Consider the following 16,859-nt stretch of genomic DNA (forward strand, 5'->3'; position numbering starts at 1 on the left):
TCAATAATGACTAATATAGATAACCCCCTTGAATTTTAATTAATATATTTCCATTTATATATTTCACCCCTTTAGTTTAAAAAAAAATGTTATGCTTTCAAAGACATACTACCCAGTCCATTGAGGTTTGTTTTGCCTTTGTCCCAATACCTCACCCTCCTCTTTCTCTTTTTTTTCTTTCTCTTTCCCTCTGTCTATAGTAATCAAGCACACAGACATATATCTGCTACAACACCACTATCTGTTTTTTTTTACATCTACCCATCCACATACACATTCACGCACACACATACACACACATAGGTATTAATACAGTTATATTCATTCACTCACACAGACACTCATTCACAAAAGAATTTAACAAAACCCACCATATATACGACCTGTTCCAAATCACCTTACTTTTCTTAGGCCTCTCTCCCCCTACTTCGTTTGAACTCTTGAACCTTTAGAACCTTCTAGAATTTTCTACATTCAACCAGTTTGACGTCACTCCTTATAAAGGAATATTAAAGAGACACTCATTATCGCTATGCGTTCCGTGAGAGCAGTCATCTAAAAGTTTTTGTGAATCTTGATGTTGACATAAATTCCTTGTTTTTCCTGATGAGAAAGCGGCATAATGTACTCCTTATTCCTTCACAATTAGGAATATGCAGCCTTCGAAACATATGTCGATAATAAAGGAAATTTGTTAATTTGTCGTTCAACTCTATTCTTTCATTTATTCATAAATTTTATTAAAATACACACACATTTATACACGAAAACACGTTGTCTCTGCGCTAGGCACGTAACTTCAACCGTGTTATTTCTGATGTGAATTTGCTACCCAGGTATCGATTAAAAGATATTTCATTTTTCTACTCAAATATATATATATATATATATATATATATATATATATGTATGTATGTATGTATGTATGTATGTAGTATGTATGTATGTATGTATGTATGTATGTATGTATGTATGTATTATGTATGTATGTATGTATGTATGTATGTATGTATGTATGTATATAAATTCAGGAAATACAAGAAAGAAATTCAACTCAGGCAGACTACGATTGGTGGTGTATACATATACGGATTTAATAAAAAGAATTGTCTCAAACATATATTAATACATTCAGAATATAGAGTTATAGAAATATAAAAATAAATATGAATAAGCATTCTAATATTTTTTATATTTCTATAACTCTATATTTTGAATGTATTACTATATGTTTTAGACAATTCTTTTTATTAAATCCGTATATCTATAGACCAATCGTAGTCTGTCTGAGTTGAACTTCCTTGTATTTCCTGAAATTATCTAGCATCTCTGGTTTGTCTCGAGCACTTCCATACTTTCTATGATTTTCTAAAGAAAATTTATATATATATACTTTGTTCGATAAATATGAAAAACGTATCAATAACCATTTCTCGTCTTTTAGACTCAAACGCAAAGCCAATTGTTCGTCCTTATCAAGCAAGATTTGGGAACTGAAGGAAAGCGGGATCGAATTTAGCCTTAAATTGGATAATACGGAGAGCTCAGCCTTATAGAGATAGTCGATACGGGTGTTAGCAGTGCTCTATGGTCACTTAGGAGATTTTTAAGTATAGGGACAAGAACAACCTGATTAATAGATTAGACCAATGGGTATCATGCCTACATAGCGTCAACCGTACATTTAAGTATTTTCGAAATTAGCGATTATAGGTACCATACTTGAACTTTGATGGTGGAAATTAATTTTGGTGTCGTATCTGTAGTAAACTTACTCTCTAATATTATATATAATAAAATCATGGTATATTAAGTTATATGGGGAATTAAATTCTATTGCATATCTTATAAGCTATATGATATGGTGTGTAATGAGCTATATGTAATTACTATCCCATGAAAACTCCCGCCTACTTAATTTGCCTTCATCATGTTTTTGGTGATTAAACTATTTGTTCCTTTCTATGATGTTCTACCCTACTGATCATATTATATATATTTCTATTGGCTTTTATGTAAGTAAGTCTCCTAATTATATACCTCCTAGAAACTATAAAATCATATATGTAATAAGACCTGTAACATTGCAACTTATAAAATCTCTTCGGTCGGAATACCTCCACCTGCCCTCACTACTCCCTTACCTACAAGCTCCTCTCTTAGGGTTACCTTTGTCTCTTCCCTACCTCAAAGTTTAATACCCTGTCTCTTTAAATGTAAGTTATATATATTTCTTATTTTCTATAAATTCTTATTATTTTGTTTTCTTTCTTTGATATCCTTACCTATTAAATCCCTTCGAGTTGTTACTGTTCTTTAATAGAGATTTTTCAGCTACTAGATCTATGCGAAATGGTTAAACTACAGGGTGTTCCAGAAGTCTTGGGCACATTTCAAGTCCTCATATCTACTAGACTATGATTGGTAGTAAGATGAAACTGGTACCATTTTAAAGCTATGATTTTTTCATATTTTTCAGATCCAGCTGATGCCTTGCTAACCTCTTGGTAAATAGACACGTTGAGGACTCAGTTTGCTTGAGTGTTTCTACGTCATTTACTTTGTGTTTTCTTGAGTGGACGGCACAAAACCACAATGACAGGTAAGATCTTCATTTAGAAGACGCATCGTTTTGCCAGCGTGCCTTCATACTTGCACAAAGTTGGTCCTGATGTTGAAGTTGACTTTGTTCAAATCTTTGAACTGAGGTGAAGCAGGACTGGCGCCAGGTCCTGCGTTCTGATGCTTTGCTTTCTAATGGAGAAAAGGGAATGTTGCATTGCTTCAAATTGTCTTTTAGTTTTCCTTTGAAGCATAAGAGTAGCCTTCTAAATGATCTTCCTGTTGGGAATTGGTCAAAGAGTAGTTGCTTCGAAATTCTGATATCACTCATACATGAGAGAAGACCTGACCATCTAAGCTGAGTGAGCTTCACGACTCTCCATTCATCTCCTAGATTAAGCAGCCAGCTTTTGCACTGTTGATAAATCTGGACCATCGCTCTTTAATGTAGGTACCACGGCAGCATGAATGATCTTGGGGACTAGACCCGTTTTCTGCAGGTACTTGACAACATCACCATGCCAAATTTTGTCCAATCTTTAAGTGACATCAGCGCATATGTAAATATATGATATATATGTATATCTAGTTTTTTTTATGGATTATGTGACTATATATATATATATATATATATATTATATATATATATATATATATATATATATATATATAATATATATATATATGTATATATGTTTGTATGTATGTATGTATGTATGTATGTATATATGTATGCATGTATTTATGTATGTATGCATGTATGTGTATGTGGATTTATCTGTATATATGTATCTATATATGAGTATATTTTTATACGGATATACATAGGTTCCCTGCTTGTGTCCTGAAGGTGTATCGACACCAACTTGCATCTCCCCTTTCTAATCTGTGGAGAAACTCACTGGATGCTGGCTATATTCCTAAAAACTTTCTGTCCCAGTCTGTTGTCCCAGTTTTCAAAAAGGGAAACAAGTCCCTTGCAGTGAACTACCGTCCGATCTCACTCACCTCTCATATCATCAAGGTATTTGAGAGGGTGGTGAGATCTCGAATAACCCAATTTCTGGAAAGCAACAGACGGCTGATCTCTAACCAACATGGGTTCCTTAATGGAAGGGACTGCCTAACGCAGCTCCTGCATCACTTTGATGACATTTTGAGAGCTTTAGGAGAGGGATCCAACACCGATGTCATCTACCTTGATTTCAGCAAGGCCTTCGACAGGGTTGATCACAAGATCCTATTGAAAAAAACTATCCAGCATTGGTGTCTCTGGAAAGTTACTGAAATGGATCAAGAGTTTCCTGACAGACAGATCTCAACATGTTGTAGTTGAAGGGTTAAAATCAAGCCCAGCCAAAGTCAGTAGTGGCGTTCCGCAAGGCACTGTGCTGGGCCCACTTCTTTTCATCATCTACATTAATGACATTGATGACATCATCAAGCACAGCAACATAAAAATCTTTGCAGATGATTCCAAGCTCCAGAAGGTCATAAATGAGGCGAGTGACCGGACATGCCTTCAGTCAGATCTACTGGCTGTTATCCAATGGGCAGAAAAAAACAATATGCTGCTGAACGAGGATAAATTCGAGTTAATCTACTTTGGAAAAGAGGATGCCCTGAAACTCCCATACTCCCTTCCTTCAGGTGAAACTCTCGTGGCATCCAACAACATCAGAGACTTGGGAGTAATTGTGGACAACAACATAAGCTGGGCCACTCATATAAACACCAAAGTTGACATGGCCCGCAGAATGTGTTCCTGGATTCTCAGAACTTCCAGTCGAGAGATATCCACACCATTATCCTTCTCTTCTCCACTTTTGCCCGACCCCACCTTGAATACTGTTGTCCACTGTGGTCTCCCCACACAAAACAAAGTATCATAAAAGTTGAAGCACTTCAAAGGGCAATCACAAAAAAGATAGATGGCATGACAGGCCTCGACTATTGGGGTCGACTAGAAAAGCTAAAACTTTATTCTCTCCAACGTCGCCGTGAGCGTTACATCATCTGCATGATGTGGAAAATATTCCATCAGCATTGCCCAAATGATGTTGGCATCACCTTTAAGGTACATCCAAGGCTTGGGCCCCGTGCCATCAGCCCAAAACAAAAATCGCACTCTCATCTCATAACAACAATACGGCACAATTATTTCACCTCAATTGGCCCCGCTCTCTTTAACATTACACCAAAACACATTAAAACAGAAACAGACCCTATAGGATTCAAGAAGTCTTTGGACAGATTCCTTCAAGAAATCCCGGATAAACCCCCTACACCCGGATATGTCTCTGTAAACATTAACTTTCTACTTGAGTGGGCCATAGTGCCCAAATTCTGACTTGAAAGACTTCACCAGGTGGTGCTATTAGGTTAGACATGGCCTGGGCCAATAATGGCCGAAACCTATCAAAGTATATATATATATGTATGTAAGCAGATGTTTATGTGTGTATATATATATATGTATATATAAGTATATATATTTGCATTTATGTAAATATATGCGCAGGTGCATTGTGTCTATATATGTGTATGTGTATATGTATGTATATATGTATGTATGTGTATGTATATATGTATGTATATGTACGTATGTATGTATATATATATATACATATATATAATATATATATATATATATATATAATATATATATACATATATATATATATACACATATATATATATATATATATATATATATATATATATATTTGGTTTAATATATATATATAGTTATATATATATATATATATATATATATATATATATGGTTTAATATATATATATAGTTATATATATATATATATATATATATATATAGTTGAAATTTATAGAAAAGCAAAAAACAAAGACAGGTGTATGAACGACAAGCAAATGTATTAGTTTGCCGCTCGGGAAAATTAAAAAGTTTTTTACGTTTCGAGCCCACGCTCTTCAACAGAAAGGAATAAGAGAAAATAAACAGAGAGAGAATGAAAAAAAAACTACACATGTATGTTATATATGTAATTATATATTTTATATATGTAACTTGTACATATATTTTATATATGTAATATATATATATTTTTTATATATGTAATTATATATTTTATATATGTAATCATATATTTTATATATGTAATATATATATATATATTATATATGTAATCATATATTTTATATATGTAATTTGTACACGTGTTTATTACATAATGGACAAATAAAATAAAAAATGTATCAATAAATCTCCCTAAATGTATAATGTGACAGCATTACTTAACGTAATTGCGTTAGGGGCCAAATTATTTGTTATTATACTGAACGAGTTATAAATTTTTTATTCAAACTGAATTTTTATTGCTTGAAGCAAAATATGTCTTTGTTTTTATACTGAATCATTTGCAAATTTCTTTTATTGTGACTATAGACTTGTAATTTTAAAATAGTATGTTAATGTGGATATCTGAAAATTTTTTAGTGGATTAATTTATATTTCATGTTAAGTACCAATGAAGATATTTGTCTTGGGTGTAAAATATATTGCTATATTCGTAGTTAAATTTAAATTATATTAAATGATTATACATCTATAAATATACAAATTGAATTTATTAATTAATGATGATAACAACAACAACAACAACAATAATAATAAATAAATAATTTTATATAATGCCATATGGTGATCTAAAACTTTTCTATTGCAAGTACGACTTCCTGTCTATTTTATAACTATTGCTTTACTCTAATTTCGTTCCTTTCAAAAAACTTAGTAAAATTATATATATTTTTTTTTATTTATAGCTTATTTTCTCTTTCTCTTAGAAATGATATAGTTTATAATTATCGTAGCTCTATATTTTTGTTTAGTTTATTTACGGAAATTTTTCTTCTGATTAACTAAGTAAACTGGTATCTTTACTTGTTATCAGGTCATCCCATAAGTTCTGTCCGAATTTTGAATAAAGAAAACAAGTAATCAAATGTTATATTTAATTAAAATTTAATCATCAATGTACTTTCTCTGATTATCTATGACTTCCTTCCATCTATTTACAAGCTTTTTAATCCCATCAATGGTTTCAAAGCGAAGAACTCTGAATTGTTAGTTTCGACCTCCTCCAGGCTTGCGAAAGATATGTCCCCCAAATGATTCTGTAAACTACGAAGCAAATGGTAGTCTGAAGGAGTAAGGTCGGGAGAATAAGGTGGATGAGGAATTTTTTGAAAACCAAAATCTCCGAGCTTCTGTGATGTAATCTTTGCAGTGTAGGGTCGCGCATTGTCCTGATGAAACATCACTCCTTTTCGATTCACTAAAGCATGTCATTTTTTCTTCAAAGCTTGGTTCAAACGCTCTAATTGCTGACAATAGACTTGAGCATTGATTGTTGCATTAGGTAGTAGCAATTCAATGTGAATTATTCCTTTGCAATCCCATCTGATAGAGAGAAGAACCTTTTTCCCATGAAGTTCCCTTCTTGATTGTAGTTGAGCTTTTTCCCTTTTACCAAGCCACTGTTTTCAACGTTTAACATTTCGATAGAAGATCTATTTTTCGTCACTAGTGACAAGTCTATCCAAAATGGGTGAAATGAGTTCACGAGAATGGAGAGAAGAGCAGATATCAACTCGGGATTTGCGGTTGCTTTCGGACAATTCATGAGGCACTCATTTTCCAAGTTTAGGAACCTTTCCAAGTTGTTGAAGATGACGATGAACAGTGTATGGTTTGAACTAAGCTTTATTGCCAATTCTTTAACTGATAATGCAGGATTTTCTCCAAGTAATGCCTCAAGGAGCTTATCATCAAACTCAAGTGGACGTGCTGTTCGATCTTCAACTTCAAGGCTGAAATCTCCACTTCTGAATTTTGCAAACCCTCTTCTGCAAGTTCTTTCATTTAAGCATTATTTCCCATAAACTGAGTGTATGTTTCGAGTCGCTTCGGCTGCAGAGTTTCCTTTTTTTTTGTACTCATAAAGCATTATGTGCTTCAAATGCTCTTTGGATACGTCCATGTTAGAAAGGATTTTAAACAAAGAAATTTTAATTCTATTATTTTGTAAAATAATATTTAATTAGTTTAAATATACACAAATACATTAAAACAATTTTATTCCATTAGACATTCTAAAATACTATTAAATTTCATTCAATTTTAAAACAGGTAAAATCGGACAGAACTTATGGGATGACCTGATAGTTATTTTGAATAATGTTTATATCAGTAAGAAAAAAGTGAGTGTAGTTATATACTATCATTATATATAATTATATATCTTTTTGAATAATTATCCATATTATTGTAGTACCCATGAATATTTAGTAGATATACTAACATTATATTCTTTCGAATGTGTATACGTATATAAATTTATAGAATAAAAATATTGGATTAACATAATCTTTCTCCTTCTGTAAAACTAAGTGAAACTCTGATACTATATTTATTTATATATCATTATCTTTATCATGTATAAAATGGGTATAGTTATATAATAAACGTAAATTTATCCATTTGTTTAACATCGGCGTGCTTTGTATTTGAATAGAGAATTTAGTGACAGAATTAAAGATATCCTTATTTATCTTTTTTCATCTAATATATAATAATTTTAAATAAAATATACTTTCTACTCCATAATTTTTTTTATATTTAATATATTATATATTATAAAGCGGTGAGATGGCAGAAACGTTAGCACGTTGGGCGAAATGCTTAGGGGTATTTCGTCTGTCTTTACGTTCTAAGTTCAAATTCCGCCAAGGTCGACTTTGCTTTTCATCCTTTCGGGTTCGATAAATTAAGTAGCAGTTGCTTACTGGGGTCGATCTAATCAACTGGCTCCTTCCCCCAAAATTTTGGGCCTTGTGCCTAAAGTAGAAAAGAATATATTACATATATTATAATAGATATTATATTATAAAATGGTCAGTAGCCAGTGATCATTTTCGATTAAAATACTTTTAGATAAATGTTGTTGGAGATTCATAAGAACATTTTATGACTGTTATAAATCTTTATTTAATCTTTTTATCCATTTGAATTTTGCTTTTCTTTTTATTGTACTTATTATGTATTTGAATTATTAACGCTCGTGCTTCTAAACATAGGTATTATTGAATCAGTATTTCTGCCGTTTGGCAGTCCTTACATGGAATTTCGTCTTTTTTTTTTGTAAATCTTTATTTAATTTTTTTATCCATTTGAATTTTGTTTTCTTTTTATAGTACTTATTACGTATTTGAATTATTAACGCTCGTGCTTCTAAACATAGGTATTATTGAATCAGTATTTCTGCAGATTGGCAGTCTTTATAAGGAATTTCGTTTTTTTTTTCTTTAACCATAGCCCTGACGAGGCTTTTATACATAGAGAGGAATTTATATAACTTCATTACTGTATATAAGTCGAAAGAAATTGTTGGCTTTATATGTGGTTTTTGAAGATTTGTTATGTTACATTATATTATATTATATTATATTATATTATATTATAATGTAAATAAATTTTAGTTTATCAATTGTATTTATCAATTTCATTTAATATTTGTATATTATAATTATACCCTTTTATCTGTGGTATTCAACTATTATACCAGTGAATTGGAGGTTTTACATCCCTTTGAAGGAATTGTTTTTTCCTTCGTTTGATTTATATATATATATATATATAATATATATATATATATATATATAATATATATATATATATATATATATATATATATATATATATATGCACGCACACTCACACAAACACACACATACATACAAACACGCACACACGTAGGCTCATTACTACACATTTCCTGCTGGTTTTCTGATCAGATTCATATAGTTTCTGTCAATTGCATAATTGCAGAGATTTCAACTCAGAATAAGAACAAAATATTACATCAATTGGCGGTGAAGCTCATGGTTCCTGTTGTCTCCTTAACACTCATTCGCCTAGCATGGAAGTGGGTACAACATATGCATCTCAGATTTCCAAGGAACTCAAACAAATAAGAGTGGATAATCGTTTGCACAGGTGAAAAGTCAGGTGATTGATATTTACACCACTATTCTTATAGTATAACAACGAGACATAATCCTTAACAACCAGTGGCAAGTACCCATTAACCTTTTCCTTTTACAGCAAGCCTATTGAATCAGTTGAATGATAATGACGTAGCCCACCAGGAATGCAGAGGAACGAACCGAACCGGCAAAGCAGATGAAAGGAACAAGTTTTTAGCAAGAGAGAGAGAGAGGGGGGAGAGAGAAAAGTAGTGTCGACACAGTCATCTGGGGAGCAATTGTATAGCTATATAATTGGGTTTATAAAACAGGAAAAACATTTGTGATTCAACATAACCAATGGATAAGTTACAATAGTTAAGACTCGTTCATGTGCTGATGGGTCTTAACTAAGGCAGCAACATGTTGATAGATCTAGTCACAAAGGAGAAATAGTTGAGGATGATTACAAGTTCGGTTAGATAGAGAATAGCAGAGATGTTACAATAATCCATAAGTCAAATCTTCTACAAAATATTTTATGTGGAAAATGAGTCGTTTATCATCATAAGAAAATGCAAAATTAAAATACACGTAAATTTATACAATGAAAAATTCTTGAAAATATACTTACTTCCAAATAGGAGATACCAGCAATAAAGCAAAACCGACAAATGCATCTTGATTGCAGAATATTCCCAAAATTTATGCTCTGTCCAAAAACCAGCTCAAGGTTTGACACATTCGTTCCTGAATCCTATTTATATTGTCAGCACAATCATTACATGGGTCAACCACTCTTAAAATACCCGCGTTAATTTAGGGTACAGCTTATCAACAACTGGAGAGAAGAAGTGTTAATACACCAAATAATTGCTTTCATTACATAATAATAGGTTATTTTACACCCCATCATTTCTAAATTGATCCCTGACATTTAAGGTGAATAAACGAATATTTGTTTACTTGGTTATTCTTTCTAGTAAATTCTTACTGCTAAAACTACAGAATCCACTCAATAAAAATTAGAACTAATCTTAATAGGTTTCATTGTGGATAACTAAATACTATAATAGTAATAATCAGCATAGAGTAAAATAACGCAAGACTACATTTTGAAATTAACTAAATGGTTACTGTCTATTTATAAGTGATTCTGATCCATTTTTTATACTGATTTCAAATATGATTTTAATTTTCGCCTATCAGTTACAGAATTTGGACAAATGGCTGCCAAATATACAGGGTGTCCCAAAAGTTACTGATGGGTTTCAATTTTTAATAACTTCCTTAACTTTACAAATAAATGCATGAAATTTTGATACAATATAAAGAACATAATGGAAATTAATATGCACAAGTCAAATTTTGTAACATTACTACATCATATATAAAAAAAAAATGACATCGCTTAAATGCCAGTCATTTTCGGCTTCGCTCGCATGTGTTCTTTCCAAAACTTGCACCACAATACTCTCAAGTGTTTCAAACCCCACTTCTCTGATTTCTTTATTGATGTTCTCCTTCAGTTGCACCAGGGTCTCCGGTTTGTTGACGTAAGCTCTCTCCAGCAGTAATCTGCCATCATATTTACATTCCACCTCCCCTGGTACCTTCACTCCATTTCTTTAGTGTCCTGGTAAAATGTCTCACTGTGCCCCTTACTTAGAATGTCCCGGTTCTTCGGGAAATAGTCGAGGTGTGAGTGAAGAAAGTGCATTTTAACACTCATGTTTTACCCAAGTTTGGTTTATAGCAATCTATTTTGTTGAGCAAAATAAATCAGGTAATCACTGTCATTTGATTCGCTGATACTACAATAGAGAATAAAAAAACAAAACTTTATTACGGAAAAACTAAACGAGGTGAGAAAAAGAACTAATAACAACTTTAGAAAGTTATGTAGACATTTAAACAGGATATGCAGACTCGTATAACTTATATCCTTTTCTACTTTGTATTATTTTAGTTTCTGAAATACTTTTCCGTGCATTCCTCCTCCTCATCATCATCATCATTTAACATTGTTTTCCAAGCTGGCATGAGCTGGACTGTTTGACAGGGACTGGGCAACTGAAGAACTGCCCAGATTTCATGTCTATTTTGGTATGGTTTCCATGGCTGGATGTCCTTCCTAACGCCAACCACTTTACAGGATGTACTGGGGGCTTTTACGCAGCACCAGCATGGGTGCGTTTACACGGCCCCAGTACAGGTGCTTTTATGTGACACCAGTGCCCACGAACCTGCAAAATTTGGAACACTCAAATGGAGAAGGATGCCGGGGACATGCTGTATGCAAGGACAACCGCGATTTTACTTAGCTTGACGTGTCATCTCAAGCACAGCAAACCGCCAGAAGTATCGGTCCTCTGCCTTACCCTCAGTGAAGCTCAACCTCTTAAAATTCTTTTTCACCACTTCGTTGCTTGTATTCCTGGGTTTACCCCTTCCATATGTTCCCTCTACAATTAGGGATCGACATCTCTTGATGTAGCTTTCTTCATTTATACGTATTACAGGACCATACCAGCGCAGTCTTCTCTTTTGTACACTACATCTGATGCATTGTATACCCAGTTTTTTCTCAAATCACTTACCTTTTGTCGTATATGTATATTGATATTACCCATCCTCCGGAGAATATTGGCTTCATTTTTTTTCAAGCCTGTGCATATCTTCACGAGTCACAGCCCATGCTTCACTGTCATGTAGCATAGCTGTTCGTACACAGGCATCATACAATCTGCCTTTCACTCTGAGGGAGAGACCCTTTGTTACTAACAAAGGTAGCAACTCTCTGAAATTTGCCCAGCCTACTCTTATTCTAACAGCTCTGCTTTTGGAACAATTTCCACCAAATAATCTGCAATAGAAAAAAGATCAACTGTTGATGGAGAGAACGTGATGATTGCTGTGTGTTTTCAATTATAGCTTCGATATTTCTTATACTTGAGCCCATAATTCAGCTTTTCAAATAAATTATTTATCAGCCTTCCAAATCAGAAAGAGAAAGAGTGAGAGAATGTCAGAGAGAGAGAGAGAGAGAGAGAGAGAGAGAGGCTGGAGGCATCACTCAGTAAAATCCTGGTCTCAATAATGACCATTTTGTTGTAGAAGGGTTTCCTATTCATCTAATCAGACTTCTAAATAACATTATCCTTCTCTTTTGTATCTCATAATTTCCATTGATTTTTATATTAACAATTTATTTCAATGAAGAAATACACCAGAAACAAATTGTTTCACAATTATTTCAAAAGAACAGATAAAAAACAAGTTAGCAATTCTAAACACATTACAAATATTTTCTCTAGAGATTGCTCCTATTATAGCTCTTTTAGATTTATACATCACTGCAATAATTATGAATGGTAATTGATACAAAAACTGTGATAAGTACTGCATTGTATTCTCAAAGAATTGACTTAAATCTTGGGCTCGCTCCCAGTGCCACGGTTCTCAACAATGTTATATAACACTTAGATAATGAAATCCATTACTTCTAGCAATGACATCTTACCCGTTGATTGCTAAGGCCATTATTTCCAGCAATGCTGCCGCAGGAACATTAGATTATTAAAGCCATCGTTCCTTGTAAAGACTTTTAAATTTAGAACGATAATGCCATTGATCCCGGGAAAGATACTTAAATTTAGATTACTAAAGCAATAGAACCCATCAAAGAAAATTAACATTTAAGTTTCTAATGCAAATGCTAACGGCAAAGATGCTCAACGCTTAAGTTTTCAAAAACATTGATCCACAGGAATAGATTTAGTGTTAAGTTTACTAAAGCCATTGTTCTAAATCTACGTAGTGTTTAGATTACTAAAGGCATTGTTAACCAGTAAAGACACTAAGACTTTGGTTTTGCTAAAGCCATTCTTTCCCTGAGAAGACACTTAATTCTGGGCTGCTACAGTTACGTATTTCAGGAATGATATTTAACATTGTTACCTGCAAAATCATGTACTCCCACTAACTCACATCTAATAATCCTTGCTGTCCCTAGGAGACAAACTTTCTGTAGGATCTCTACCGGGCATTCTATTTCAATCCCCCTCAGCCATTTGTGTTCTTAAGCAGAGTGTGCTCTTCTGCCAATAAATTCGATTTGATTTGGTCTTCGCTTACTGTTCCCAGCGCACTAATTATTATAGAGATGACCTTTACTGTTCGCATGCTCCAAATTGTTGTTGTTGTTGTTGTTGTTCTTGTTCTTGTTATTGTTATTGTTATTGTTGTTGTTGTTGTTGTTGTTGTTATTATTGTTATTGTTGTTATTATTATTATTATTATTATTATTATTGTTGTTGTTGTTGTGTTGTTGTTGTTGTTGTTATTATCATCATCATCATTATTATTATTATTATTATTATTATTATTATTATTATTATACGATAACATCGCTAACAATGTACCATACAGTTTCACTCCTCTCAAGAAATTTGATTAAGCAAATTGAAACGGAAGGATACAAATACCTTGGTATATTAGAGTTCAATGGAAAAGAAAATGAAAGAGCAACTGAGGATGGAGTATTTCTGAAGACAGGTTAGCATGCCAAGCGAAATGCTTACCAGTATTTCGTCTGCCACTACGTTCTTAGTTCAAATTCCGCCGAGGTCGACTTTGCCTTTCATCCTTTCGGGGTCGATTAAATAAGTACCAGTTACGCACTGGGGCTGATATAATCGACTTAATCCGTTTGTCTGTCCTTGTTTATCCTCTCTGTGTTTAGCCTCTTGTGGGTAGTAAAGAAATAGGTATTTCATCTGCCGCTACGTTTTGACTTCAAATTTTTGTAACTACACAAGCCTCTTCAGTTGAAAAAAATGTGTTCTTTTGGTCAAATTGGCCATTTCTGTTGTGCATGTGTAGTGTCAAATCGAAAAGTAGCTGTTTAATATTTGTTTCATAAATCTCATGCGGATCTACATTATGCACGTAGGCACATTACTACACATTTTCAGCTGGTTTTCTAATCAGATTCCTATGAATTACGTCAATTACACCATTGCAGACGTTTCAACCCAGAATGAAAACAGAATATAACACAAATTTGTAGTGAAGCATATGGTCCCTTTTGTCCCCTTAACACTCATTCGCCTTGTATGGAAGTAGGTACAACATATATAACTCAAATTTTCAAGGAGCTCAAACAGATAAGAATGGATATCTTTTGTACTGGTGAAAAAATCCAGGTGATGGATATCTACACCACTATCCTCATTATAAAACAGAAAGAAGTAATCCTTAACAACCAGTTGTTGGTTACTATTAACCTTCTCTTTTTACATCAAATCTTTTGAGACAGTTGGAAAGTAATGACGAGGCGTCACAATTGACAAAGTAGATGAAGAGCACAAGTCGTTTCTGAGAGAGAGTGAGAGAGAGTGAGAGAGAGTGAGAGAGAGAGTGAGAGAGAGAAAGAGAGAGAGTGAGAGAGAGAGAGTGAGAGGGAGAGAGAGAGAGAGAGAAAGAGTAATGCTGACACAATCATTTGTGAAGTAATTGCATAGCTATATAGTTGGGTCTGGAATACAGGAAAAAAATTTGTGATTCAGCTTAACCAAGGAATATGTCAGAATAGTTAAGACTCGTTCTTGTGCTAATGGGTCTTAACTAAGGCAGCAACATGTTGGTAGAGCTCGTCACAAAGGAGAAATAATTGAGGATGATTACAAGTTTGGTTTGGTAGAGAATAGTAGAGGTACTACAATAATCCATAAGTCAAAACTTCTACAAAATATTCTATGTGGGAAATGAGTGGTTTGTCACCAGAAGAAAATGCAAAATCAAAATACATGTAAATTTAAACAATGAAACATTTTACTTAGTTTGATGTGTCATTCTATGCACAGCAAACCGCTAAGAGTCGCGGTCTCCTGTCATACCCTCTTTGAAGCCCAACTTCCGAAGATCCTTTCTCAGCAGTTCGTTGCATGTCTTCCTGAGTCTACTCCTTCCATAGTTTCCCTCTACAATCAGAGATCGGCATCTCTTGATGCAACTGTCTTCATTCATGCGCATTACATGATCATACTAGCGCACTCTTCTCTTTTGTACACTACATATGATGCCTCGTATACCCAGTTCTTCTCTCAAATCACACTCTATCGTATATGCACTCAGACATTACTCATCCGGCAGAGAATACGGGTTTCACTGCTGTGTAGCGTAGGTGTTCGTACACAGGCATCATACATTTACACCTCGTCTTTGAACTATGCTCAGCCTATTCTTATTCTTGCAGCTATGCTTTCAGAACAGCTTCCATCACGACTAACTTAGTCGCCTAAATAACGAAAACTGTCCACTACTTCCAAGAATCCTTCCCTGACATTTGAGAGAGTCTATTTTTTTGTACATTCTTCTACTATCTCTGTTAGTCTTTCGGTGATACCACTGAATCTCTTATATGTCCATACAAGCTATGGACGCATAAGAGGTCTCCATAGCCCGCATGGACACACAAAAGAAATTTTAAACGTTAAACTTAGAACCTAGCGTTGCTAAGAAATGTATCACGAGAAAACATGACGTAAATAAAAACTATAGAATAAATAGATAGAAATATGTATTGTAGCTGTGAAAGCATGCGCGCGTACATAGACATATATGTGGAGACCCCCTTCAGTCGTGAATGACCATGGGATAGCACCTAGAAAATTACCCTCCGAGGTACAAGTCCGGACAAGGTTGTTTGTGGAAGGCCAGCAGTCACCAATTCATACCAGCCTCCCCTCTCCATATCACAGATGTTATCCAAGGGAAAGGCAAAGGCTGTTACAGCTTGGCACCAGGGATGTTGCGACTGCTTTCTACAGCTGAGTGATCTGGAGCAACGTGAAATAAAGCGTGTGGCTCAAGAACACAACACGCATCTCGGTCCGGGAATCGAACTCACAACCTCACGATCATAAGTTCGACGCTCTAACCACTGAGCCATACGTCTTCACTTATATGTACATATATACATATATATTTACATATACATGTACACATTATTTTCTCTCTCTTTATTTTCTCTCCCTGTTTCTTTCTGTGTTCCTTTCTGTGGTAGAGCGTAGACTGGAAACGTTACATACTTTTTCACTTCTTGAGCGTTGAACTAATACATCTGTTTGTTTTCTGTGCCACCTGTCTTCGTCTTTTGTTTTTTTTGTTTGTTTTTTTTGTGAATTCTCCTTAAATATATACAGTTGCGTCCAAAATATTCAGAACGGCATTGTTTTCGTCAGAAAAGTAGGTATAATTTTTTATCAAAGTTGTTTTATATTCTATCATTT

At 33.8% G+C, this 16,859-nt stretch overlaps 1 protein-coding gene across 2 annotated transcripts in view; it reads right to left on the reverse strand.

Moving 5' to 3' along the window:
• Positions 1-16,859, reverse strand: part of LOC115217300 (neutral protease) — a 46,033-nt gene that overhangs the window by 5,066 nt on the left and 24,108 nt on the right. Inside the window, exon 1 of one of the 2 annotated variants that reach the window (XM_029786946.2) lies at positions 10,199-10,346. The exons of the other annotated variant lie outside the window; for it this stretch is intronic. Within the exon in view, the coding sequence (XP_029642806.1) occupies positions 10,199-10,244 (46 nt within the window). The 5' untranslated portion in view covers positions 10,245-10,346. Of the gene's footprint in view, positions 1-10,198; positions 10,347-16,859 lie in introns of those variants that run through there. 2 annotated transcript variants of the gene reach the window in all.

The sequence above is a fragment of the Octopus sinensis genome, linkage group LG11 (genome assembly GCF_006345805.1).
Source record: "Octopus sinensis linkage group LG11, ASM634580v1, whole genome shotgun sequence".
Taxonomy (NCBI): domain Eukaryota; kingdom Metazoa; phylum Mollusca; class Cephalopoda; order Octopoda; family Octopodidae; genus Octopus; species Octopus sinensis.